This window comes from Nicotiana tomentosiformis, chromosome 3, assembly GCF_000390325.3.
Source record: "Nicotiana tomentosiformis chromosome 3, ASM39032v3, whole genome shotgun sequence".
Taxonomy (NCBI): domain Eukaryota; kingdom Viridiplantae; phylum Streptophyta; class Magnoliopsida; order Solanales; family Solanaceae; genus Nicotiana; species Nicotiana tomentosiformis.
In genome coordinates, this window is record NC_090814.1 from 92,863,076 (window position 1) to 92,887,746 (window position 24,671).

Sequence of the window (24,671 nt, forward strand, 5' to 3'; positions counted from 1 at the left end):
ATAGAGCATCATACCTCATATCCCCCTCGATCACATAGAACTTTGTTTCTTGGATTGTCCTAGTGGTGTTTACTAGCAAGGTTATTTCTCCTTTAGTGGTCTCACACGCCATGTTAAACCCGTTCAATAACCGGACTGTTGGCACGATTTGATCTCGTAATCCCAATTGCTCTACGACCCTTGATCTGATGAAGTTGGCCGAACTGCCTGGATCAATCGGCACACTTTTAACTCGAGATTTATTGATGAGTACTAATATTATCAGTGCATCATTGTTAGGTTGTAAGATGCCCTCGACATCTTCATCGCTGAATGAAATGGCTTCCTCTAGAACATAATCACGGGTGCATTTTCCCCTTGTGGTAGATACTTTAGTGCGTATTATCATTGGTCCTTGGGGAACATCGACTCCTGCAATGATCATGTTGATCACTTCCTCGTATTCGACCTGTTTGTTGGAGTCCCCTTTCCTGAAGTGGTTTTGGCTCGATCACTCAAGAATTCTCGGAGGTGCCCATTGTTGAATAACCAAGCAACTTCTTCTCTTAACTGTCGGTAATTTTCGGTCTTGTGACCGTGAGTGCCGTGATATTTACACATCAAATTGGGATCTCTCTGGGTAGTATCAGACAGGAAAGGCCAGGGCCACTCAATCTCTTTTAATATGTCCTATGGCTGATACGATGCTGGCAACATCTATATTGAAGTTGTATACCAAAAATCTCGATGCTTCCCTACTCCCGAGCGACATATCAAACCCATTATTTCCAATCAGGCCTCGGCCACTGGACCCTCGATCGCTTCTCTCCTCGTTCCTTGCGGGATGACGCCTAGATCTGTTTCCCCTTCGGTCCGCGTTATATGGTTGATACCGATCCCGGAACGGTCTTGCTCTTGATCAATGGCCCTCTTAGATCTATCGTTGGATCTGATGGGGTAAATAAATCCAGAAGAGGCCTCGAGTTGGTCGTCCTCAACCCTAATCTTTGACTGTTACCTGTTGTGAATGTCGGCCCAGGTTACCGCTAGGTACTCCACCAAATTTTGATTTAGTTGTTGAGAGGCCAAGGAACTTCAGAGATTGAGCCCTTGAGTGAATTCCTGAACGGCCTAATCATCTGCAACTAGTGGTAGGTCCATCCATTCCATTTGGAACCTTGACACAAACTCCTTGATCATCTCGTTATCCGTTTGCTTGACCTTGAAAAGATCTGACTTTCTGGTCTCGACCTTGATGGCTCTGGCATGGGCCTTTACGAAAGCATCTGCAAGCATAGCAAATGAGTCAATGGAATTTGGGGGCAAGTTATTATACTATATCATTGCTCCCTTGGACCAAGTCATCCCAAATTTCTTCAGTAACACCAACTCGATCTCATTGTTTTCCAAGTCGTTCCCTTTGATCGCACATGTATAGGAAGTCACATGCCCATTTAGATTTGTGGTCCCATTATATTTGGGGATTTCGGGCATACAAAACCTCTTTGGGATCGGCTTTGGTGCTGCGCTCGGAGGGAAAGGCTTCTGGATAAACTTCTTGGAGTTCGGCCCCTTCAATATCGGGGACGATCCCAAGATTTGATCGGCCCTAAAATTGTATGTTTCCACCTTCTTGTCACTAGCCTCAATCGTTTTCTCACCTGATCCTCCACTCGTTTAGTCAATGCTTCCAGCATTTTCATTACCTTAGGATTTACCCCGAATTCGGCTTCACCCGGTCTCTCGGTTATTTGTTAATCTCTTCGAGTTCTTTCCCGAGATTGTTCAAACTCGACCATGTTGGGGGTATGGCTTTGATTCTGCAGCTGCACTATTGCCGCTTGTTGAGCTTGCAGTATTTCAAAAATCAGTCGTAGGCTTACCCCATCACCATCGCCTTCGGGTGCTTCTCGAGCTGTTGGCCGGGGTCCCCGCGAACACTATTTTTGGGATCAGTTGGCAAATTGATATTGATGGTCACATGCGAGTTAGTATCGACCGGGTCGGTGGCTGGGACACTGTTAAGATCGGTAGGAGGCACATCATTGTTGAGCACCAAATTATTATTTTCGTCGTGATGGTCGGACTCAGCGTCAACGTTCAAGTGAGCAGACTAAGAGTTTGACATTTATGGGTAGATCACCCCCTACACCTTACATCTCAGCACAGTGGAACGTGTAACCTGCTTGTTGTTCCATTCAACTGCATTAAAAGAACGCATCAGGGAGGGACAACCCGCCCATACAGACAGCGGGGAGGATGGCACTACTGGCAAGGACTACCTGGAATTAAGACTTCAAAGAACAAGCGTAAATTAGGGTGTATTATGGAGAATCATATCAAATTACCACTATTATCCTTAGTCCCACAGTGGGCGCAAAACTGTTTACCCCAAAATGGGGTAACAATTAAATTTGTACGCACTTTTAAGGATATGTGGTTTAATTTAACATGAATAATTAAAAATAGCAAATAAATGAGTTAGAGATGAAATAAAAGTTCAAACCAATTGCAATGTTATGGCCAAGCCTGAGCTTAGACTGACCAATGACCTCGTCCTCGGTTGGATCCCCGGTCCAAGCCAGTCGTGAATGAAGAACATAACAAATGAGCAAAAACTGTAACAATTGCTAAAAGGTAGAAAATAAACTTGTATTGCTTTGATTTGCGTGTTACAATGTCTTATAACAAATGAAAACCCTCTCATTTATATAGTAGGAGAGTTTTAGCCCTAGTAGAAATCTAAAAAAGGTAAAAATCTTCTTTTTCCGATAATTGTTGATCCACGGTCGACACCGAGCGAGATTCGCACCGTGATATCCGGTTGAGGGCAAGTATCACATCCCTCTATCCGTCACGCACAACCGTTCATCGTGTCCCCCGAGGTCTATAACTTATATATACTTGGCCCGGGGCGCGTTGTTTTTCCACATTCGATGATGGATACATCTTTCAATCTTCCTGGGTCTCGATACGAAGGGTCTCTAACCTCGATTACAACCCCGTGGATTGGTGCTATCCCTCGTTCTCTCATCGGGAAATCGGGGTGACATTACCCCGATTTTACCCGTACACAATGGTCTGTGTATATATGATAGCCGACGCATTGAATGATGTATCTACCGTGAATAGCTAGACATCTTATTTACATTCAGGAATTCAGGAGTTGCTAGATACAAATAACAAAAGAAAATTTTTAAAAACTACGCTGTTGATTTATTTTTTTATTTTTATTTTTTTTGGGGGGGGTGTTTCGAATTTGCAATCTGATTCGGTTTTATTTCTTTTGTTTGGTATGACTTAAAACTTTTTTTTTCTTTCAATTTTTAGTGTTTAGTTACTATAAATACTCTTATTTTAATATTGGAGAAAACACCTTAGGTACGTTTTTAGAGAGATTAGTCTTTTTCAGCTTTACTCACTGCATATGTATACGTGTATTTTTCAGTCCTATCACCACCCAAAATCTCTCATGCCCTAGCTAATTAAAACCCCTAACACATTCCGTTAGATTACTGTACAAAAAGTGGTGTAAAATTATAATCTAAAGAAAACATTGTAGGTTACAATATCAGCATACATAGGTAGTAGTTAAATCAAAGGTCAATTTACGAATTGGAAGTACCAAAAATTTCTAAAACCTCCCCCTCCATCGGATCTTTAATACAGAGCCAAAGTTCTCTTCTCTCCCTTTACCGAAGGGTCCCGAATTATCTTTATCTTTGTACGTGCTGCAGATGTTGTGGTCATATTTTTGTGACCAGTAGCTTTCTTCAATTAAATAAATGTGTTAGATGAGGAATTGGAAGTTGGGAAGATGCATGAGATGTTACATAACTTTCCTCTTTTATTCGGAATACCAGCTAAGTTACGTTACTTTTCCGACGCCTTGGAAAAACATGAATTTTTGAAGAATTGGAGAGTATTTGTTCGATAATATTTTTGGTTTTTATTTATTCTCTTTTAAGGGATTTAGTGGAATGGCCACATGATGTGACGCATGCCTTTTGTTCTTTTCTGATTTTGCATGATTTAGCCGACGTTGCCACGTGTCATAAGCACAAGGAAACTGTCTACTTTCACCGTACTACCACAATTAATTAATTATTAATATCAAATTAAATTATAGAAGATAAACGAATAATTAGAAAATTTTATATTATTATTATTGTTTCAATGTGATAACGTGCTAGTACCAGTTATTAGTTAGTGGAGTATAAATTTATCGGGTCGAGCATTGTTTATCACGAAAATTTATCTATAATTTCGTATAAGTGGTTTGATAGTATAAATACACTCGATGCATCAAACTTTCATAATATATATTTTATTCATTTCAATTTAAGTGTCTTACTTTTCTTTTTATCACTTATGTTTTAAATATAATGGGGTATTATCAGGCGCCAGAAACTATTTATATCTGGTAGCTGAAAAAGTGTATAAAATTTGTATAAAGTTTAGAGAGCAACAGTAATATATATATATATATATATATATATATATATATATATATATATATATGATCGGAGGTAAAGAATTTCCAAACAAAGATAACTTTATACTCATACGTCGAATTTGACCTCTGATTAAGAATGAATGATTACTTACCACTACACCACAACTCTGATTGGCCAAGCAATTATCGTTATTAATAGTTTGGCCCTACTTTTCTTGTTAGGGAGCTACATTATTAGCTATAGATTCAGACGAACCTAGTAGTTTTTGTTAAAATTTTATATTTTTATTAAAAAATTATTAAATATATATAAAATACTTAATTATGAATCCAACAAATAAAACGAGTTATAAATTTAATCACATAAAGTTCAAATTATGGCTCTATTTTGGGTGATAATTAAGAAGGATTCTTTTTAAACTCATGTTTTCCTTTTCTATTTCCAATTTAAAAACAATTAACTGCACGTCTGTCATGTTCAAACTTAAAAAGGACTTTTTTATGAGTTCCGGAAGGGATGTTTGTGTATATATATATATATATATATATATATATATATATATATATATATATATATATATATATATATATATACAAAAATATAAATTTTATATATTTTTTCGGCTATTATTTTTGCAGCTGGTATACAATATCATTTTTCCAAACCTAATGCTACCTTTCAATATCTAGTAAGTTTTAAATTTTTTATATTTAAACTATCACAAGACATATTTAACATCACAAAATTCAAAGAGTAATTTTCAGTATGTTATACATTTAAAATCACAAGATTCAAAAGCTCTACATTTATAAATTTTGTAACTAATCAAACCAAGAGATCAAAAATAATGTCTTTTTACCTCCGGCATCTGCGTAACAATACCAACTGATTTAACTACCATAGTATATAAGGGGTCCCAAGACAGATAATGAGATATTTCAATTTTCAACTCTAAAGTCTAAATGCTAGATGAGTTGAACCAAGAAACTAAAACGTGAAAGCCCTCATGCAGTGAACATAAAAACCAAATACAAGCCCATAATCATTAGTTGACTTTGGAATATTGGTATATACTCTTAGTTTATAAGAGTAGAAATCCCCCAAGATCCACTTGGGAGAAAGGGTCAAGGAGCCTAGAAATGAGCGAACAAAAAAACGGGAGAAATTCAAAAGTAGTCAGATTTATAAGTGGTCATTCAAAAATAGCCACATTTTCAAAAGTAATTGAAATTTAGTTACTTTTTATTTAAAGATAAATCTAAATTAAAACATTATTCAAAATCCGAAAAATACTTCAGCATATTATACTGGAGTTCCAGCATAAGTATACTGGAACTCCAGCATAATATACTGGAGTTCCAGCAAAGTATACCGGTCCAGTATAATATGTTGGAAGTTCATACACAGGTGTTCGAATCTCCAGTATATTATGCTGGAACTTTCCGCGTATTGGAGTTCCAGCATAATATACTGGAAGTTCATACACAGGTGCACCGAACTCCAGTATATTATGTTGGACCGGTCTCTGTTGCAGCAAAACAGAGGCTATTTTTCACTGACTTGGCAAACGCTGGTTATTTTTGAATGATCAGTCCGAAAACTGCCTAGCATGTGCTATTTTTATCCAAAAAAATCCAACTAAACATTAAATGAAGCAATCGTAGAGTAAATTACTCAAATGGTCACTCAACTATCCCAAATTATCTATTAAAGTCACTTTTCTTTCTTTTTTAACAACAAGGTCACTTAAATATGCATATACCACTCAGAAGGTCACCCAATTAGATTTTTTAAATTTTGGATTGCCAAATACTTATTTTACCCTCTAAATTATAAATATTTACCTTCTCTTTTTTTTAACTTTTTAATATTATAATTTTTCCCTTTTAAATTTATATTACGGACTTACCTATATAATAAATAAATTTATTTATAAATTAAAAAAATAAAAAGTATTTAAGCATATATAATGCTGGAATAACAAAATAATGAACATAGTAAAAAAATTAATTAGAATAATTTGTTCGTAATAATTTTAGTATTAACAACAAAAAATCAAAAATTTATTTACAGAATTGAGAATGAAAGAAAATAAAGGTTGTAAAATATATATTCCATGCACGTAATATAAAAATAATTATTTAAATAAAGGTATTTTTATAATATAAGTTATATAATCTTGAAAATTATGCTCAATTATATTATTATTCCGTCATTATATGAGCTGAAAATTATTTTATTTTATTTTATAAATAAAATATATTTATTCTATAGGTAAGTCCAAAATGTAGATTAAAAAGAGAAAAAAATTATAATATTTAAAAAGTTTTTAAAATATTTGATAATTTAGAGGGTAAAATAGGTATTTGACAATCAAAAATTTGAAAAATATAGTCGAGTGACATTTTGAGTGCTATAGGCATAGTTAAGTGACTTTGTTGTTACACACGAAAAAAAAGTGACTTTAGTAGATAATTTGGGATAGTTGAATGACTATTTGAGTAATGGACTCCGGAACTGTGTGTTGTCCACAAAAAGTTGTATTGTGTAGGTAAACAACAAGTACAAAGCCAACCCATAAACATATAGTATAATGCAGAGAAGACTAAAATTCTAATATCTTAGTATTTTAATAATGAGGGCCTTTCAATTGCATTTGTATCCATGCAGCAGTCAAAAGCGGATCAAAAAATTTGAATTTATGGGTTCTGATTTTCATAAAAGACAACTTATTAGGTTCTGGACAAATTATTTGTACGTATAAAGTGATTTTTTAACACAAGTATAAAAATTTAACCAAAAGTTACTTGATTTTGCCTGACCGCCACTAAAACTCTTGCTCCGCCTCCCAACAATATGTTTTAAAAAAGGTGGTGGAAATGGAGGTGGAAACGTACACAAATTCCACCAAACAAAGGGATATGGGTGATTTGGGGTGGGCCTTTGATGGTTTCATTTCTCTGAGAAAGTGTTAATTAGGATGGGTACCCACTACCCACTTTGTCTTCAAGCATTTGCATGGGCCTGGCCCTTTAATTTGCTTTTGCTTCACCTCTATATGTAAAATGGCTACTTAATCTGTTTTTAGTTGCCCTGTAACTCAAGTGTTTGGTTTGTTTTTCCATTTTTGGGTTCAACTGGAAAACTAAGTAGCATGTTTGGCAAGTTTCTCCAAGCTAAAAAAATGTGCTTTTTTTTTTTTTAAAGTTGAAGTGTTTGGCCAAGCTTTTAGAAGAAAAAAAAGTGCTTTTGAGTAGAAGCGGAAGCTGTTTTGGAGAAGCAGAAAAAATTAGTTTCTTCCACAAGCACTTTATTGAGAAGCACTTTTGAGAAAAATACAATTTGAAGCACTTTTTAAAAGCTTGGTCAAACACTAATTGCTGCTCCAAAGTGCTTTTCAAATTAATTAGTCAAACACAAACTATTTTTCACTGAAAGTACTTTTGAAAAAAAAAAAAATCTCAAAATAAGCTGATTTTTCGCTTGGCCAAACATGCTATAAATACACTCTTTTTGAACAGTTGCATTATATAATTTGTAGTTCCCTGTTTCTAAAAAAGGAAAGAGGTAAAAAGAGGGATCTTGATAAGTATGTCATTTTGTGAAGCTAATGAGATGTCCATGCACTGAAAGAGTGATGATTAAGCATGTAAAAGATATACCAGTCACTAACGTATAAGGTGATTATAAATAAATATATCACACCGTCAAAAGGTCATTTGGTTTGAAGTAGTTGAAGGAAATTTACTCTCCTTACAAAATTTCATCTTACTATGAGTTTGGTTTCTGATATAAAATCCTGCATAACTAATATAATTCCCCTATAACTAATATTATCATTTGGTTTCAAAAGTTAAACTACAAATAAGTTATTTTGCTCATTCTGGTATAACTTATATACGAGAACATGTGTATACTTAATACGGGATAAAATGTGAGATAAAAATATATATGTATTAGCAATACATGAATAATATACACCAAAATGTCCATATATTCTGAAATCATTATTCAACAATTCATATATTAGTATTCACTACATAACAATCTCTAAATTATTATTCACCGCATAACAATCATTACTCTGTTATTCACTTCATAAACAATTCCTGGTTTGTGATCCCATCATAACTTAATCGTAAACCAAACGACCCCCTTAGCGCATAAATTTCTTAAGTTGCAAATGTATATAACTTATATCCAACTCCAAATCAATTAAGCAAACACTAAACTGAAAAAAGAGAAAAGGAGCAGAGAACAATCTCATGGTTTATGCTCAGAAAATGTAAGAAAACAACAATGTGCATCACCAGAAAAAACAAAGAAATGAAGGGGCTGTTTGAACTTTATGCATATCAGTACATATGTTGAGTAATGACAGTTGACAAATGCATCCTCCTTCCTTGGGATCTGAGCTTTTTCTGATTACAAAATCTGTGGGATTTTTTTCTTTTTGTGTGCACTGCTGATTTCTTTTCAACTAGCAATGCAACATGAAAATTGAAATGGCATTACCCCAAAATCCGAGTACACAAAAACACTCACTCTGGGACCATGCACTACAATTATTGTGGGATAATAACACAAATGCTGATCAAAATCAACAACTTAAAATTATTTATAGAAAGTTATCTTTTTCTTCTTTTTTCCTTTTTTGGTTTCTCCTCCAATTTCCGATACTCGCATTGAGATCTGACTAATAGCCTGCTTGGCCAAGCTTCTAAAATCAGCTTATTTTGAGAAGTACTTTTTAAAAAAGTGCTTTCGGTGATAAGCAGTTTGTGTTTGGCTAATTAATTTAAAAACACTTTTGAGCAGTAATTAGTGTTTTGCCAAGCTTTTAAAAACTTCTTTCTAAGTGTATTTTTCTCAAAAGTACTTCTCAGAAAAGTATTTTTGGAGATAATCTACATTTTCTGTTTCTCCTCAAAAGCACTTTTTTTTTCTTCTAAAAGCTTGGCCAAACACCGCAATTTTTGAAAAAAAACACTTTTGGCCCAAAAAAAACGCTTGGCCAAATAAGCTATAAATATGAATTTGCGTCTGGAAGTCTCATATTTGGGGGTAAAGCGCTTCCTAACAAAAGCAACTCCATATTCAGGGTTCGAACCCAAGACTTGTGGTTAAGGATGAAGGAGTAGTTATCACTCCACCACAACCCGTGTTAGTTAAAAGAAAGTTATCAAAAGCAGTAAATGAGACAACTGTGATGGTTGTCTTCTACGTTGTCTCTGTGTAGGTGTGTGCGCGCAGCTGCAATGGTTACTGATTGTAGTAACCTATTTATAAAGGACCACACTATTCTATGTTTCTGTTTGGTTTGGTTTTAAAACATTCAGAGCCATAGAGTGGTCCAATTCTGCAGTAATATTTGGAGTAGATCATTATAATCATATAGGGTTTGAAGTGATTTTATGGACTACTGACATGAGCCCCAACTTCTTCTTATCCTGGTACATTTTCCCCAGTACTTGCCTTGGATCTGATGCCTTTTCCCAATAATAAAATTTCAAATATGCATTTTGAGTATCAGAAAACTTTGTAGTCTTACTGGGCTTGACGCTCATTTGAGTCCAAAACAAGGAATAGTGGATCAGATGTTGCATCGGGGGAAGTGCACAGATAGCCACTATTAGAGATGTATTTACTTTTTAGCCACTATTTTCAATGTATTTATTATTTAGCCATTGCTTAATAAATTTTTATCCGCTGGACAAAAATACCCCTGTGCTAGACATAGGTGTTGTGTAAATATTAAGGACATGGTGTCCTTAACTTCATGAATGTTGTGTAAATATTTAGGACAAAGTGTCATGTATTTGCACCTTGTGCTGCTAAACTTTAGGATATCATGTCCTTAACTTCATATGTGTAGTGTAAATGTTAAGGGCATGGTGTCCTTAACTTCATGTGTGCAATGTAAATGTTAAGGACATAATATCATTAATTTGTATTTGGAACTTCTGTTGTTAAACTTTAGGACATCATGTCCTTAACTTCATATGTATAGTGTAAATGTTAAGGACATGGTGTCATTAACTCCATGTATGCAATGTAAATGTTAAAGACATAATGTCATTAACTTGTATTTGTACCTCCTGTTGTTAAACTTTAGGACATCATGTCCTTAACTTCATATGTGCAGTGTAAATGTTAAGGACGTGGTGTCCTTAACTTCATGTATTTATTGTAAATGTTAAGGACATAGTGTCCTTAACTTCATGAGTGATGTGTAAATATTAAGGACAAAGTGTCTTATATTTGCACCTTCTGCTGATAAACTTTAGGACATTATATCCTTAACTTCATATGTGCAGTGTAAATTTTAAGGACACGATGTCCTTAACTTCATGTGTGTAATGTAAATGTTAAGGACATAATATCATTAACTTGTATTTTCAACTTCTATTGTTAAACTTTAGGACATCATGTCTTTAACTTCATATGTATAGTGTAAATGTTAAGGACATGGTGTCCTTAACTTCATGTGTGCAATGTAAATGTTAAAGACATAGTGTCCTTAACTTCATGAGTGATGTGTAAATATTAAGGACATGGTGTCCTTAACTTCATATGTGCAGTGTAAATGTTAAGGACATAGTGTCCTTAACTTCATGTGTGCAATGTAAATGTTAAGGACATAGTATCCTTAACTTCATGAGTGATGTGTAAATATTAAGGACATGGTGTCCTTAACTTCATATGTGCAGTGTAAATATTAAGGACATGGTATCCTTAACTTCATGTGTGCAATGTAAATGATAAGGACATAGTATCCTTAACTTCATGAGTGATGTGTAAATATTAAGGACATGGTGTCCTTAACTTCATATGTGCAGTGTAAATGTTAAGGACATGGTGTCCTTAACTTCATGTGTGCAATGTAAATGTTAAGGACATAATATCATTAACTTGTATTTGCAACTTCTGTTGTTAAATTTTAGGACATCATGTCCTTAACTTCATATGTGCAATGTAAATATTAAGGACATGGAGTCCTTAACTTCATGTGTGCAGTGTAAATGTTAAGGACATGGTGTCCTTAACTTCATGTATGCAATGTAAATGTTAAGGACATAATATCATTAACTTGTATTTGCAACTTCTATTGTTAAACTTTAGGACATCATATCCTTAACTTCATATGTGCATTGTAAATAAGGACATGGTGTCCTTAACTTCATGTGTGCAATGTAAATGTTAAGGATATAGTGTCCTTAATATTTTACACATCACTCATGAAGTTAAGGATACCATGTCCTTAATATTTACACATCACTCACGAAGAAAGGGTAAAAAAGACTTTTCGTATCAATTTTAATAGATTAGCAGTTATTTTTGCTCAACACTAAAAACACTGGCTAAAAAGTAAATACCACTTAAAAAAGTGACTATACCACGCCATTTCTACTTGCGTCAACCTCAGTTTCGGTTTGTTGAAAGCCTAAATCTTAACCGCTCCTGCTACTAGGAAAATATATACTTGTAACAAAGGAAGTGCAGATATACTCGATTTTGGAGTCATTATTGAAGTAATACCATAAAAACTTGCAAAATTTACACTTCGAAACACACTTTAGAATTCAGACTCTGAAGTGCAACTTTAGAATAAGATATGAAATTCTTCCATCGCTTCAATGAAACTTTAGAAAATTGGATCTGAAGTTCTTCCATCACTTCAAAAATTTGGATATGAAAATTTTCTATTGTTTCAATGCAACTTCAGAAATTTTTCTATTGTTTCAATCGCGTCTGAAGTTTGCTGAAGCAATCTTAACTTCATATCTCTAGGGTAAATACTTCATCTTCTTCTCCCTTAAACCATGATTAGCATAAACTATACACAAACCCATATATTAACCAATCTTTGACATAAAAACAGTTACAATTAATAAATAGTGCAAGCCATACGCACAGAATGTACAAGTTATTAGTTGATGAAGGCGAAAGGACAAAAGAATCTGGTCCGGTAGTGCGAGAAAAAACTCAATATCTACTAAAGAAATGTTACAAGAATGAATTCTTTTACAGTAGAGATCCACCTCATGTGATCTCTAGAGTCATTTTGATGTCACAAGGATGAAAACACAATAAAGAACAATGCCATGAAACCAATTACATGGCATTTAACCAGAGAAGCCTTTGTCCATGCATATGCTTGTCATGTCTAATTTTAGTCTTCGAAAAGAGAATTGGCTGCAGTGAGTGTTCAGTTATTCAGATATGACGATACTAAGCGTGAAGATGAAAACTTTCCAGTTCTAACCAGCTTAAATGGTGTATTCGACAAGTCTATAATTGTACACACAAGTTCAACAATAGAACTTCTAACTTATCAGCTTTGCTTGAATTTATCATCAAATTTGTACAAATATTAGCTATATGGATTTGATTGATTATGTAAATCCTTTTAAGTTAAATTTACAGTTAAATTTACTGTTCTGTCATGATCCTGGAGAAAACTTGTGCTTTCAGAAAATGCTGATTGTTCTACAATAGAACTTCTGACTTATCAGCTTTGCTTGAATTTATCATCAAATTTGGAGAACATATTGGGGATTCATGAGTTACATAGCATCATGTAGAACAATCAACATTTTCTGAAAACACGAGTTTTCTCCAGGATCATGACAGAACAGTAAATTTAACTTAAAAGAATTTACATAATCAATCAAATCCATATAGCTAATATTTGTATACACGAAATTTCTCAACTTCTTGAGGCCAAAAAATGTAGAAATGTCAGAATGGACAATTAGACCAAAAACTATGGATCTTTTGCATTTGCTGTACCCAAGACAAAATCATTCCCCTCCACCCTGCAGTTGTGTTTACAGAGCATTGAGTTGTGTCAATAAATTAAAAAATATTAGAAACAAAAACTGGACAAATCAGTTACTACAAAATCTGTAGAGTAAACAGATCTTTGGATCCTATGAGGTCAGACAAAGTGTTCTGTTGGATATTCATTCTCATAACCATTATAATCATAATATAGCCTCTCTCCCTTTCTAATGTCTCTACTTGCTATCAATAAAACTCGGCATTCACCATTAACATCAAATCTCACACATTTTACATTCTGCTTCTTCTTCCCATCACTGCATTAGAAGAAAATATCAATCATTAAAACTCTTAGGGAAAATGAAAACACAAGGCAAAATTGACGTTTAACACTAGCATGCTTAGGTTTAGCATGTGCTTTCAGTCTTGGATTAAACTGCTTGTAACATTAGGAATTTCTGAAATATTAGTTCTCCATATAATAAAAGACCAGTAAATCATATAATTTTGTAATGAAAAGCTCAGTTTCATTTCACAAGAAAGAACACATGATGCAACCTGCAAGACTAACCGATGATGCGTAAGATTCATAAGATCAAGTATGTCATGCATAAACAACTATGATAAGAATGGGATATCGTAGTAAGCTCAATAGCACACAAGTGTTTGAGGGATAATGAACATACGGTGTATGATTGTTTATCCCATTGATGAATCGAGCAATATTACTGCGCTTATCAGGACAAATGACGAGGTTTTTTGAGGGATCACTAGTAGCTAAAAGAGTCATCATGCTATCACCATCATCAGTTTCCCGATTCTTCAAGTAATCAACATCTCCAACATATTCAGTAATTATTGTCAAGTCTCTTATGGATCTATCTGCTTCAACAGTAAATCTGAAAAATGAAAACAATAGATAATGAAGCATCTCATATTAAATATGATACAAAAATGATGATTTGTGAAAAAAGAGGAAAGCAAAGTAGTAGTTGGAACACATACCCCTCTTTGGGATCAAAAACAACCATTAGAGGTGGCCATTCACCCTGTTTCATCATATTCTTGCACAAATATAAAGTTTCTGTATCTTCTTTTGATAATACCTGGAGTTGAATATAGAAATCTTAATATTTGCAAGTTAACAGATCATGCAAAAGCTACTTAAATTTTTTCCAAGGAAATTCAAAATCTTCAATTTCTTCTTTTGTGTTTTTTTTCCTGCAACCAGCATGCTAAGTTTCTAATTGTATGATTACTATCGTACAAAAGGCACATGTCCATGTAAACCACTGCAGTTTTTTTCATCAACAAAAATTGGTTATGTGACCAACACCATTATGGAGTTCCCCTCAATCAATTAAACATGACTCAGCCCCAAATTAGCTAATGTCAGCTAATTGAATCATATATTATTCAGAGATTGTCAAAATGTGACTATTTTAATCTCATCTTTAACCGTTACAAGGTGCTAATGCATTCCTTTCATTTTCATGGGATTGAAAATTTTTATCTCTAAGAATTGCATTCAGCATTAGCATGTCAGTTTGATTAAATCTGACACGTTTGATCAGTCAAAATGCTACAAAGGTTTTATGTTCTGTTTTACCTGCATTCCCTCTCGCTCAAGTGCAGCACGATTAACTGATCTTCGGGCCATGCCTGGCATATAAGTAAGCTCATTACTGAAATCTGCTCCAGCTGCTGACAAGGCAGTAGCAAGAGATGCCATTTGTTCCAATCTTCGGGTAGGATCCTCAGTAGGATTGAAGGGCAATAACCTTCTTCTCTTCTTTGCCATTGCCAAACTGCTACGTTTTCGCTTTTTCTGGCAATCTGACAAACATAAAAATCAAAAAAAGAACCAAAAAGTAAAATCATGTCAGATCTCAAGTAATAAGAGCAAATAAATAAGATTCAGTTAACAGACTAATAAAGGCTGCAAGGGAATTAGGATGTACCTTTGCTTGGACTAAGATTGTATAATGACTTTGATGGTCTCTCAATCCGGAAAAAATCAACTATCTTTGTTTGTACGAGAGGAAATTCTGCATATTAGAGAAAGAGTACCTTTATCAATCACTAATAAACTATGTATAAGCAATCATTGGATCCCCCTAATTTCCTTAAAAGATGAAATAGCAAGGACAGTCATTTTATTACACTTACCAGATTTAAATCTTTATAATCATGTAGAGACCATGGCATTATAAAATGATATGTGATCATGGCTGTCTAATTATTTTTTGTTCATCACTACTATTTCTTCTTAAGAAATACTACTTGTACTAGTACTAGTACTACTACTCAGTCTTAATTTTAAACTAGCTGAACTTCTTTCCATTTGGACTTCCCATTCCAAAACTCAATAATTTGGGATGTTCTACTTCTAGAGGTTCTTGACATTTTCTTATTTTAAGAAAAGGCCCCAAAAATGGAGTTGGTTTTCTGACCACAATTGCTGAAATCAACCTCACTCAAAACAAGGATCTTAAACACCAAGAATGAAATGGGCTGAAGTTGGAGCCAAGCAATATTAGGCTATAACATCATTTATCACCATACAAGGAAAGATTAGCAACCAACATCAAAACTTCAATTTAGAGTAGAAAACAACAAAACAACAATTCTAAGATAAGAAGTTTGAAAATGTATAAAACCAGAGAAAATCCGCGAACATACTGGTTAGCTTGTCGTTGTTAATAACGCAAGAGGGGCAGAACCAGGGGCCTTTGGGCACAGATGCAAGAATGGGTCTTAGGCAATAGAGGTGAAATCCGCGGTCGCATTTGTCACAAAGCAAGAGCTCAGGTGCGTTATCTCCGGATCCACATTTCTCACATAAGGTATTGCTGTAATCGTCTTCTACAATTTCACTTTTGGACTTTGAGTGTGGTTTAGGAGCTTGGGTTCTTCTCCGCGACACAACTGATGTTGAAGAAGCCATTGTCAAATGATGAAAATCTGAGAATGTAGTTAATATCGATGTTGTCTGTGAAAGGGTGAGAATATGAAAGGCCAAGAAGATTGGGATTTTTAATAGGGTTTTTAATTTCCTTTGGCGGTTGAAGAAACCGATAATGGATTTATTTTCGCGCGCAATTTACTATACTATTCGCGGGAAAAGGGAGATTAGCGCCAGAAATGTTACGGGTCATAGGACACTTAACAGATTAGTATGGAGTTAGGGGCTTTATGGCCCACGTAACGGCTCATTGCGAAAGGTAAAGCCCAACCCAATAGTGTGCTTTGACCCGTACACCATGGGTCACTAAAATATTATGATTGGAGAACTTACGGAAACAACTACCTTTTAAGGAGCTTTTAACAATTATTACCTACATTTTATGTATTTACATTTCGTAGCTAGTTTTGGACAGTTAGTTGTATTTGAGTGTATTTGAATACACTTTTAAGCTATATTTTATTTTATTTTTCACGTGTATTTGAATATGTTATTCAGTTATATCCAACCTTATTTGATGTCGCAAGGTTGAACGTATTGGACTGCATTTGAATGTATTTACATTAAAAAATTAACGAAATGAAAAATACAGTCAAATTTCCGGCAAAAATATAAAATATACTATATTTAAAACGAGAATTGTTACACCCCATGTTTTCGTACGTGAAAGTACGCCATAAGAAAATTGATGAAAGCTCGGAAATGAGATGTTACATTCCGCATTTTCGTACGTTAAAGTTTCGACGTAAGTTCGGGAATAGAATTATTTTGAGATTATAAGCATTATGTTGTTTCAAACAAGTGACGAGTAAATTCGTGAAGGTGAGAGGGTAAGCAAATCGAAGAAAATGAATTTCGTCGAAGTTTGACATTTTGGGATAAAATACGGTCTAAGCTATAATACCCGGTATTTATGGACTAGTACCATACAAGGTACCACATGACCATAATAGTAAAGTGTACAAAGTGTGTTAAAAGTGAGTAGTATTTTAAATAATTTGAGATAATTCTTAATTATATGGATAATTGAGTTAATTATTGGATTAGTGGGGAATTAACTAGTTAATTGAGAAAATAAGTGGATAAGGATCCTTGTTGGGGCTTCCATTTGGCATTAAGCTAACCCAAAGTGGCACCAATATGAATGATGAGTCATAAGACACGACATGCCTTGTTTACACGTGAAATGTTCCTTGGATTTTGGTTTCTTTAGTGGTAATATAACTTGGAAAATTAGACCAGCCACATTATGGCATAACTTTGAGATTTAGTGGTAATGTAACTTGGTTTGGATAATGAGTTATAGCATGCTTGCCACTTTAGAATTAGACTAGCAAGTTGGATGCCAAGTTAGCTAACCGATAGAATTCTCATTCTTAAAGCTTCAGCAAAGCTAATGTTGCAATAGCAATGAAATTGATTCAAAGACTTCATACAAAGTCTACCTTATGTTATCGCAACGTGAGATTTTGATTCTAAGGGAGTACGGTACAATCTTTCTCAAGAATATCATACGGATTCTTCACTACTCCGATCTTGTCGATTACATGTTGTCGCAATTGACGTGTATTAGAGGGATTGTCAAGAGAACCGGCTCAGGTATGTTAAGGCTAAGCCCTTCCTTCATTTTGGCATGATCTCGTAATTACATGTGTTTGATAACGAGGCATAAAGAGAAGTTCATACTCCCGAATTTATATACATTATCCAAGTCTCATAAATTACAGTATTCTCCGTATCGGGACTTCATATTTAATTGAGTATTATTTTCTTCCAATCAAGAGAGCAGAGAGTCTATATATACAGTATTATAGTATTTTCATTACCATCGAGTTATAATCGATGGGCAAGCCCCTATTGGGCAACCTCTGATCAGATGGTAAGTTATATACCGAGCCTATTATGGCCGAGCACCTATGAGCGAGTCCAGTTGACCGAGATACAGAGCCTAGTATGGCCGAGCGCCTATGAGCGAGCCTACTACGGCATTGTAGACCGAGCCTTATAAAGCCGGACAACTATTTTGCTTACTATATTGAGAGAGTTGAGTCAGTATAAGCAGGTGAGCATATCTTCAGATTATCTTTGACTCCCAATTATTTTCAATTATTATGTTATCAGTTCAGTTTTAGCTTTCAGTATATTGCCTTACATACTTGGTACATTATTTCGTACTGACGTCCATTTTCTGGGGGCGTTGCATTTCATGCGTGCAGATTCAGACAGACAGACGGGTAGACCTCCTCATTAGGTGTTGCCCGAGTTCATCTTGATCGGTAAGCTCAATGCCCTTTAGAGTTGCCGGGTCTAGAGCTTTATGTACATCTTGTGTATGTATGTATATATGATATGAGTAGGTCGGGGCCCTGTTTCGATCACAGTATATCCATCAGTGGAGGCTTGTAGACATATCCTGTCAGTTAGTGCAGTATTTTGGGCTTGTAGGCCTTTTATGTATATTTTGTTGGTTTGCAAGCTGTAATAGTTATGACGACCTTGTCGACCCAGCATTATATTGATGTTTAGTCAGCATTCGCAATTTGTCTTGCAATGTAGCCCATGGCCAAAATATGACATTATATGTTCAAAGTCCCTTAGTCGCAAGTTGGTACGCAAGGATAGGTGAGGCACTGGGTGCCGGTCTCGCCCCTCAGATTCGGGGCGTGACAAAAGTGGTATCAGAGCAGTTCTGTCCTAGAGAGTCTACAAGCCGTGTCTAGTAGAGTCTTGTTTATGGGTGTGTTGTGCACCACACTTATAAGCATGAGGCTACAGGGCATTTAGGACTGTCACTCTTTCTTCTCACTCTAGATCGTGTGGTAGAGCTAAGCTGTAAGAACTCAATTTCCTATACTCTATCTTATTCGTACTACAACGATACCTACATCCAAAAAAATAGTTGGTAAGAGAGATAGTTGTGGAAGAATTGAGTCAGAGGAACTCGATTTTGTATCGTGCTTATGATGAGTAAATGTAAAGTTTTCATCCGAACATGTGTGTAAGCTTCTTGATAAGGAGCCTTAAGGTAAGAATATACACTCTTATTGTAAATAAAAATAAAAATAAGAGATTCAGAAGATAGGTACAAGTTTGAACAAGTAAAAGAAGCAAGATGAAAAAGGGTACGAGGCGCCCAGTTAATGAAGATTATCAGTATTTACAATTCAAGTAGAGAAATATAAGCATTTTGAGTTACCTTCAATTATAACAGAGGTATGTATAATTGGCCACACCCATCTCAGTTATGCCCTATGGGGGCTAACAGGTGTAGTTTAAGAAAAGGACGGGATATCAAGATCCGGCTGGGGTTAGAGTAACCCTAAATGGTGAATGGATTGTTTGTGTTAGTTGACATTTCCGAAGGATATTACAAAGGTGCTAATAGATCTCCTTGTGAGACACCCAAATGGTGCACTCTAGAATATTACAATTAGATGTAAATACTAGCATGATAAAAAAAACAATCAAAAGATAGGCACTGAAAGCCTGGAAGGGATAAATATTACCTTAGTTTGACCCGCGTCCCTACTAGAGTGAGAACGTTAAGCAACTCGAAGAGCCACTGGATGGAGCAAAGGGGAACTAAAGCAAAAGAATGTCATTGTTCGAGTTTTCAGAATAAAGTGATAGACATAAATATTAGCGGAAAATAAGAAGAGGATTAATGAAGCATTATGAGTAAGATGTAATATATGGATGACAACGGTAGATCAAAGTGAAGGAAAAGGCGAGAGCTGACATGCCTCGAGATAACAAAAGAGTATAGGTCATAAAGTCGTATCCTCGTTTCATGAAATAAGTTCGTGACTCCAACGCGACTACCGGAAGGAAAAGTTAGACCCCAAAACAATAGAAATCAGTATGGGCTGGTGAACAAGATAAACTAAACATGAATTAGGGACTGAGTGATTGGATAATAGTCGACATCATGAGAATTTCAGATTTCGTTCCGGCGATAATAGAATGGACAATAGAAGAAGATTCATAAAAAATTCAGAGAATGGTCATTCAGGGAGATGTTTCCCTAAAGCCAACAATGTGAGCAAAGTTAAGCTTAAGGGACTATATGTGCTAGTTACACTAAGTGTCACCCTCACGAGTAAGGAATTTTATTATCCTTGGTACAGAAAGATTACCGCAAGGCAAGTAAGGGTCATTGATGATATGAAAAGATGCCAAAGATGAGGAGGTAAAATATTTATACGTAGATCATCATAGCACTAAATCTTAGTACTCTCATAAAAGGGGGAATATGAAGTGATGTGACATTAAGTCAGAATTAAGTGATTCTAATAATTATGGAATGGTAAAGGAATAATGTGATAAAAAAAAGGAATGAGATTGCACTTATTCAAATCCTACATATATGTTACGACTCTAGAACATTATGCAAGCACGACGTCAAGGAGAGGAAGTAAGGGTTCCGGCCGGGGATGCTTTTGATAAATAAGGAGCTAGCGTGAGATGTAAGTTAAGACAAAAGAAATAACCCAAGAATGATTACGCGGAATACTGATATGAGAATGGGCCAACAAGTAATCAGTAGTTGATTCAGGAAAAGCCTAGTTATGTCTAGACAAGAGGATACATACAAATCAACAGATAATGCAAGATAAACATAGTGAACCCCAACACGAGGCATTCAGTCTCGCAGATATGACATCGTAACCTTGAGAAATATTAAGATAGGAGTTGGGGTAGTAAAGGTATCGTATGGGTGTTACGGAAATAAAGAGAGTGCCACTGGGAAGACAATCAAAATATCAGCTCAGAAGCAATCCTACAAGCACAAGGGCATTAAGGTAAGTAAGTAAGGTTAATTACAAGTAAGAAAGAACATCAAAAATTCCATCAGATAAGTGATGTAATAAGCTCGCAGCCTTGCAAGAATCAGAGGGTCCTCCCAAAGTACTACAATGAAAGACTAGCTGAAGAAATAAGGAAGAAGGCTTCAACCTAAGCACAGTGACCTAAAGAGGAAATGGTCATGTAACAACAGTCTCACAACAACATTATATGCACTCCATAAGAAGGTGGTACCTACCGTGGCTAATGAATGGGGAGAAAAATCAAAAGTGATATTCAAGATCATATGAGTTGTATGGAATTTCAATATGTGTGGGCACTAAGATAAGCTAAGTATGCACGCAACAAGGAGGCAAAAATACCAGAAAAAGTAATAGCTTACGTTTAAAGAAAGTTGAGAAGGAACGAAAAGAATTATTCGATTAATGATCCAGAGTTAGTTATGTTATGAACACACTTAAGAGTTCGGAGTATTATCCATGCAAAATATATGTTGACATTCAAATAGCCGTAGAAGACTCCGGTATAAGTTAAAAGAAAGAATTGAGCCTAGGGCATAGACAAAGGATTGAATTGTTAGAAGATTTTATCATGGATATTCCATAGCGCCCATGAAAGGCTAAAGCAATAACTAATACCAGGAGCCGCAGATCGGAAGACAGCTTAAGCCTACATGGAGGCTGATCAGAAGGAAGAGGAAACTAAAGAGTTTAATCAACTACGTAAATCAAGAGTCTGATTATTAGACCCAGAAAATTATAGAAATCGTGATTGAAAACATTGTAGAATCACCATTAATATCAGAGGTACAAGAGAGATAGTACAACAACTGTACTCCATAACGGCTCTACGAGAAAGCCATTTAGAAGAGTACCAGCCTCATAAAAAGTCAGTATGAAGCTCCCATCGGATTGCGTATGCGCCAGAGGTGCAAGGATTATAATAAAGTTTCAAGTCGTGGATGTAAATCATACCTATGTGGAAGTGGGGTTATGAAAGAGATAGAAGATACAATGCGAGATTTTAAGGTAAGCAAGGTAAAGATGAACAACGTACGAGATACTCAGGTGCAGAAGGTCGTGAATAATCCATACTTCAGATAGAGGGCTAAAAGCATTGGGATTCAGTATCCAAGAATGGTAGCGGTGTCATTAGTGACATATCTTCCGACCTATGGTTTCTAGGTACCGAGAAATCTAGCTAAGAGAGTAAAAAGGAGTTAGAGACGATGTGATATCTCGCTTGATGTTCCAAAATAACATAAGGAAATCTATGGTGCAAGCAAGTTGAAGGGAGATTGCGAGTAGCATAAATAGATACGTATAGATCGCAAGCTAAAGTATAGTAAAGCGACAAGGTTTTGTGACAAGAGTAAGGATAAGAAAGGGCGAATGAGGAGGTGACAAGAAATGTATAAGTCCTCAGGATTAAGCCCATGAAAACAAGATAGATAATGGTCTCTCTAAGTTATAGAAAGCTCAGTATAGCCTGAATGAACTCAAAAGAGTCCAAGACTAGTAGCATTTTAGATGAGATGGAATGCTGCTCTGGTAGTAGAATAAGGGTATATTTATGGTAGATAAAGAATGACGTTTAGGCCATCGATTGAGGTGAATCAACAATGGATGGATAAAATTTACAAAGTATGAGATGAGATTAGGCCATCATTCTTAAGATGAACAGTAATGGGGAAGCATTAAAGGACTTAGATTTATACATATTGGATAAGTAACGAGAGTAACCTGGAGTTTGGTAACAGACCTCAGTAACGATAAATCAAAGTAAGAGGTATGTGTATAGTATGACCTACTTAAATGTAGTAAAGTCATACGGATAGATAACCGGGCCTATGAAATAAGATATAGCAATATTCGTAAGTTCGACAAAGTGCCGAGCGAAGAACTTCAGTATACCTACAGATGCCCAGAGGGACATATTGTCAGACTTTGTATATGTTTACAAAGTGAGGCCTAGAGATAGGCTAAAAACTTGAGGAAAAAGGAAATAAGAGTCGCATAAGCGCCCTTACAAGGTTAGAGTCGTACATGCTGCATGACAGAAGGTAGCAACAGTTACGAGATTTGAAGGATTCCGACTACAAGCCATGGTGTGGGAAAGAGGCCTAAAAGGGGGAATGCCCTGGCCTTTAGATTTATTCACAGAACAGTTGCCTAAATGGCAAGGAAAGTACTAAAATATCCGCAAAAGCTATAGGTTATGATAATGATAAGTGCATCAGTCAACATTCGAGGACGAATGTTCCAAAGGAGGGAATAATGTTACACCCTATGTTTTCGTACGCGAAAGTACGCCATAAGTAAATTGATGAAAGATCGAAAATGAGATGTTACATCCCGCATTTTCGTATGTTAAAGTTTCGTCGTAAGTTAATCGACGTAAGTTCGGGAATGGGATTATTTTGAGATTATAAGTATTACGGTATTTCAAACAAGTGATGAGTAAATGCGTGAAGGTGAGAGGGTAAGCAAATCGAAAAAAATGAATTTCGTCAAAGTTTGACATTTTGGGATAAAATACGGCCCGAACTAAAATACCTGGTATTTATGGACTAGTACCATATAAGGTACCACATGACCATAATAGTAAGGTGTACAAAGTGTATTAAAAGTGAGTAGTATTTTAAGTAATTTAAAATAATTCTTAATTATATGGATAATTGAGTTAATTATTGGATTAGTAGGGAATTAACTAGTTAATTAAGAAAATGAGAGGATAAGGATCCTTGTTGGGGCTGCCACTTGGTATTAAGCTAAGCCAAAGTGGCACCAATATGAACGATGAGTCATAAGACACAAGATGCTTGGTTTACACGTGAAATGTTCCTTGGATTTTGGTTTCTTTAGTAGTAATATAACTTGGAAAACTAGACCAGCCATATCATGGCATAACTTGGAGATTTAGTGGTAATATAACTTGGTTTTGATGATGAGTTATGGCATGCTTGCCACTTTAGAATTAGACCAGCAAGTTGGATACCAAGTTAGCTAACAGATGGAATTCTTATTCTTAAAGCTTCAGCAAAGCTAATGTTGCAATAGCAACAAAATTGATTCAAATATTTCATACGAAGTCTACCTAATATTATCGCAACGTGAGATTTTGATTCTAAGGGAGTACGGTACAATCTTTCTCAAGAATATCATATGAATTCTTCACTACTCCAATATTGCCGATTACATATTGTCGCAATTGACGTGTATTAGAGGTATTGTCAAGAGAACTGGCTCAGGTATGTTAAGGCTAAGCCATTCATTCATTTTGGCATGATATCGTAATTACATGTGTTTGATAACGAGGCATAAAGAGAAGTTCATACTCCCGAATTTATATACATTATCCAAGTCTCATAAATTATAGTATTCTCCTTATCGGGACTTCATATTTAATTGAGTATTATCTTCTTCCAATCAAGAGAGCAGAGAGCCTATATATATAGTATTGCAGTATTTTCATTACCATCGAGCTATAATCGATGGGCAGGCCCTTATTGGGTAACCTCTGATCAGATGGTATGTTATATACCGAGTCTACTGTGGCCGAGCACCTATGAGCGAGCCCAGTTGGTCGAGATACAGAGCCTAGTATGGTCGAGCGCCTATGAGAGAGACTACTATGGCAGAGTAATTATATATACCAAGCCTTGTAAGGCCGGTCAACTA

The 24,671-nt window shown here is 35.5% G+C and overlaps 1 protein-coding gene across 1 annotated transcript; it reads right to left on the reverse strand.

Annotated features, from left to right (window-relative positions):
- Positions 1–13,191: 13,191 nt before the first annotated feature.
- LOC104102104 (histone-lysine N-methyltransferase ATXR6) lies at positions 13,192–16,306 on the reverse strand. The gene is made up of 6 exons (XM_009609727.4): positions 15,903–16,306; positions 15,182–15,268; positions 14,830–15,056; positions 14,226–14,326; positions 13,907–14,119; positions 13,192–13,537 (listed from the first exon to the last, which is right to left on the reverse strand). Exons 1-6 carry the CDS (start codon positions 16,165–16,167, stop codon positions 13,378–13,380), a joined length of 1,053 nt encoding a protein of 350 aa, XP_009608022.1. The 5' UTR covers positions 16,168–16,306; the 3' UTR covers positions 13,192–13,377.
- Positions 16,307–24,671: the final 8,365 nt, after the last annotated feature.